The sequence below is a fragment of the Folsomia candida genome, unplaced genomic scaffold, assembly GCF_002217175.1.
Source record: "Folsomia candida strain VU population unplaced genomic scaffold, ASM221717v1 Fcan01_Sc007, whole genome shotgun sequence".
NCBI lineage: Eukaryota > Metazoa > Arthropoda > Collembola > Entomobryomorpha > Isotomidae > Folsomia > Folsomia candida.
Genome location: NW_019091199.1, coordinates 6,359,279 through 6,363,808, shown reverse-complemented (window position 1 = coordinate 6,363,808; position 4,530 = coordinate 6,359,279). Strand labels below are relative to the sequence as shown.

The following is a 4,530-nucleotide window of genomic DNA, read 5'->3' as shown; positions in this document are numbered from 1 at the left end:
TAATAAATATTTATATTTAGCACTTTTCTTAGATTTAAGAGTCTCATAAATACTGTGACGATTCCATTACCTATTTGTTTGCTACACTCTACTGAAATACTGACTAGTAGACCGATGAATTGAATCGTATTACAAGGATTCAATCACAATTTATACTATTATTATTATTCAATTGTTGTCCAATAAAAGAACTTTTGGACGAAATTGATACATAGTAATTTTACAAAACAAGATATTTTTTCCGGCTTTCCATCATTTATCTTATCAGTCGATTAACTTATCTTAACCAAAATAAGCAATACTTTATCTCACACTTTCAGGTCGCAGTTACATATTTACGTATTTACAACGAGCCAGCTATATTTCACTTTATAAGTATTTTATGTAATTACGTATTTACAAGACCCAAAAGAATGCTTAAGATTTGAGTGTGAGTTGACCCAACTTACATATTTACAAGTAATAATCACATATATAATGACGTATATTTCACTATTTTATACTTAAATTAACACTTCTTAAATATGTAATTCAGGTATCTTTTACAGGTAAGTTTACACATAATTTGTTTGTTGGATTTGAATTACAGGTAAGAAATCACTTCATTTTTTTTGGATTTTCCAACTCAAGTCTTAAATTTCTACATATGTCTATCACTGAACAACGATCAATCAGGTCTAACATTTATAGATCCTGAATTATTTCTAGAACATGGTCAAAAATATGCTAATTACTATTACATGTATGTATAACAATATTTGTGTGTGCATACAATTAATTCATACAAAACTAACTACCTTAACATTTAGATATTTAAATAGTATTAAAAATCGAGCCTTTATTCAACTGAGAAACGAACAAAGTATGTAATGTGCGATTATGATGATGATGACGAGTGAGATCCATAAGTAAATATGTAAATACATTAATATGCAAATACATTAATATGTAAATGACGATAACTAATTAATTCATAGGGAGCAAATCGGTGGCGAATTTTGCCTCTTTTTCATGGAATGAAACACCACCAGTTTACTCTTCAGATGGCAAATACTCGCGGAAAGTGACTCTCCCGACCCTTTCCTCTCATGCTTTCCCTTCTGCACGGCCGGACTGCTTTCTCTGCTGCCGTGCGGCGTATTTGGAGCTGACGGCTCCGTGACGACATTCGTATCCGCAATGGATGCCGGCGCGATCGGGACGGGGCTCGAGTTTGACGCCGGGCTTCGCCCATGTCGCAAACTTGCGATCATCTTGCTCACGGAAAACTTTCTCTTTGGTGGCGGAACGTTGGTGGCAATCAGACCGGTAATGATGGAATGGAAACTTTGGTAAACTTCGGGCGTGTTTTCAGCGACAGAAACCTCGTAAAATTGACACCCGTACTTTTCCGCGGCCTGGAGCCCTTCAAGCTGATCAACCTTTCGGAGGTGGACGAGGTCGCATTTGTTGCCAATGAGGGTGACGTGAACGGGGGGCTTACCGGAGGATGAGGAACAGGCCGAAGATAAGGAGGAGGAGGAAGATGAGTGGCCCGTGTTATCGGGAGCTTTGTAAATAGTGTGAATTTTATTGATGTCCTTGAGAGCCTGGATCGCCGTGTCGAATGAGCTCCTGTCCGTGATGGAGTAGACGATCATGAACCCATCGGCCCGATTAAGCTCTTCGATTGGGATGTTTTTACGCTCCGTGCAGCCAAGTTCTTCCTTGAAGGAGGTGGAAATGTCGACGATTTCGATGTCCAGGGAGCTTCCGTGGCTGATTGCGAGGGTTTGACGGTAGAGCAGATCTGTGCAGGGGGAAAGAAAGAGATAATTAGTTATCATTGTGGTTATCAGGTGGAATTAAGTAGAAATTTGCATACTAAAACTAAATTTGAGCATGTTATACGCCAGTAGAAATAAACTTATGAATTGAGCATTAGGTTAATAATTCTAGATACCTAAGTCCGAATGACACTCTCACAACTTGAGGCAAGTTGAGACTAGTTCAATGTATTATGGCTTCGATACTTTTCATATTTCACAAATCACCGCATAAAAAACGTCAATAAATACGCAACAAGATTTCAACTGAACTCTAAATCGATCCCATTTATCTAAACTTTTCACCTACGTCCACACGCCGCCAAGACGCCTGGCACCCCTAATCATCTTTCATGCAATGATCTCTTCTCGCATTGCTTATTGCGTTCCTTAAGTAAACCAAATCATCCGGTTAAACTCAGAAATTCGGGGTAATAATCGCTCAGATTGTCAGCACGCTTTCCCATTTTGGTATTTTTGAACATGATAAATCGACACCTTATATTCCCAACTGCGAGCCAAGAGCCAACAATTATTGACTTGAACTATTTTATGTACATATTTGCGAATAAAAAGTTTAGTATGCCCCTGGAGGTCCCAATTTCCAATTTATGTCGGAAATGATGAGTAAATACGTGGTGTGGACATACGAGTGAGTTTGCGATTCAGGTGGGTAGCAGAATATGACACACAAAGATTGGGGAAGAAAGTTTGCTCAACTGCAATCCAATTTGTGGCAAGTTAGCAGCCATAAATCTTAATTTATTGCATGCATGCTTCAATAACTTTTGGTTTATGCTCTAAACGAAAAGATGGCCAAAATCAGCCAATATTCGTCTCAATCTTATTCTCCCCTTGGCTAAAAAGTTAGTCGTTCGTTTGAGTGCAACTAAAAAAATGTCCACATGCCTTGTTCACGTGTTCGGAAAGCTAGTTTAATATAAAAAAAAATTGTACCCTCAATCCTGACCTATCACGCGTTGGCCAAATGTTTGGAGGAATTGGCGAAAAGTGGATTTGCTAAATTGGAATGAGGATGCTTTGTTGAATTTTTTTAGATGGACTGAAAACACTGGCGCCATAGGTCATGAACGTATGTATGATGCTTAACATTTACTGGTAAGATAGATAGATAAGCATGCAATTTTTTTGCGTATTTTTTTTTAAATAAAGAGTTTTTTTTACCTGTGTTGGACTTGTACTCTCCGATATATCTCTTGGTCAGGAATCGTACAGTAAATGCTGAAAATAGTCAACAAAATTGCAATTAGTTTTGTTATGCATTTTTCTTGCATAAGGATATTTGTTATTTTAGATAACATAAAACTATCGTTTATTGATATGATAAAGGTTAAATATTGCAACACTGCAAACAGTCTGTTGCTCTATATGTATGCATAACCTTTGAAATTCTAGGAATGATTTTATTTAGTTTGGAAATAATTCAGCGAATTTTTTTAATTTCCTCAAATATTTGCAGTATGATTTTGAACTAATCCTAAGTATGTGAAGCCATTTTCTACAATTGTTTGATGAAAAAGGGTGTGACATCCTAATTGCAAACTAATTTTTATTCCTAATTAACCCTCGATAGACTTTTTCCTCTGAATGAGATGGAAAATCCTTGCTAGTGCATCTCAAGTGACCAGAAACCAATAATTGAATTGAGAAAGTTGCATGCAATGAACAGAATGACGCGCGTCTGGTTTCTGCATCATGCAATTTCCGGCTCAAACCAGATTTTTTCTCATTTACATGATACCACACAAAAGCTTTTGTGGCGAAATAAGTGTAACTTCCATACAATTAATGGAGCAAATGCTCGAAATATATTTCCAGAAATGTAAGAGATTGAATCCAATAGTAAAATTTTTGGATTGCTAAGATTTACCAACAAAGTTGACAGATTATAATCATCGCGTCAACGAAATTGTTAATATGTTTAATTTTACAAAAAAAATAACTCAAGCTAATTTTCTAACTATACAAACACCAAAAATATTTTAAGCATACCTGATTTGCCGACTTCATGTTGTCCAAAAACGGCCACTCGGACCTTCCCAATTGCTGGTCCAGTTACGATGGGATGATGACTTTTGGCTCCTTTGTCTTCGCAGTGCTTGTACATCGTGATTTTCATAAAGTGCCAAAATTTCGCTGATGGATTAAAAAGGTGTTGTCACAAAGTGAGACTTGTAAGTGAAGAAATGGAAATTGGAAACCCTTCAAGTTTTAAAGTATCGTTGAGGCAAGTTGAAACTGGAAATGTTTCAGAGAGGAAAATGAGACTGTGTGTTTCGCAGGATGGTTGGATTCGTACTGAGATCAGAGATGAACTCGCAGGGAGTTATGTATCTGCTGTTGACGGCTTAAAACCCGGGTATTGCAAGTTAAAGGTTATTCTACGAGGAGAGAAACTCGACTTGTTTTCGTAAGCAGAGTTAGATCCTAACTGAGAATCAGTTCGAGAGGACGGGATTCTTATGTATATTCGCAAAACGGGAAACATGCGAAACTCGGAGAGTTTGTATGTATGCGATTCCGTTGTGGACAGAGTGCTCAAGTCAAGATCTGTAGGTGAGTGGTAATAAGGTTGGATTGATATGGGTACGGCTAATAAATACGCATGACAAAAGTGACACTTTTGCATTAAAGATTCGCAATACATAGGTAATTATTTTTTGCAATTTTTTTTGCAAAATTTTAATTAACAGACAAAAGCATT

The 4,530-nt window shown here is 37.0% G+C and overlaps 1 protein-coding gene across 1 annotated transcript; it reads right to left on the bottom strand.

Moving 5' to 3' along the window:
* Nucleotides 1-449: 449 nt before the first annotated feature.
* LOC110852706 (ras-related and estrogen-regulated growth inhibitor-like protein) lies at nucleotides 450-4,240 on the bottom strand. The gene is made up of 3 exons (XM_022100818.2): nucleotides 3,819-4,240; nucleotides 2,991-3,047; nucleotides 450-1,789 (listed from the first exon to the last, which is right to left on the bottom strand). The coding sequence occupies exons 1-3, from the start codon at nucleotides 3,943-3,945 to the stop codon at nucleotides 972-974; spliced, it is 1,002 nt and encodes a 333-aa protein (XP_021956510.1). The 5' UTR covers nucleotides 3,946-4,240; the 3' UTR covers nucleotides 450-971.
* Nucleotides 4,241-4,530: the final 290 nt, after the last annotated feature.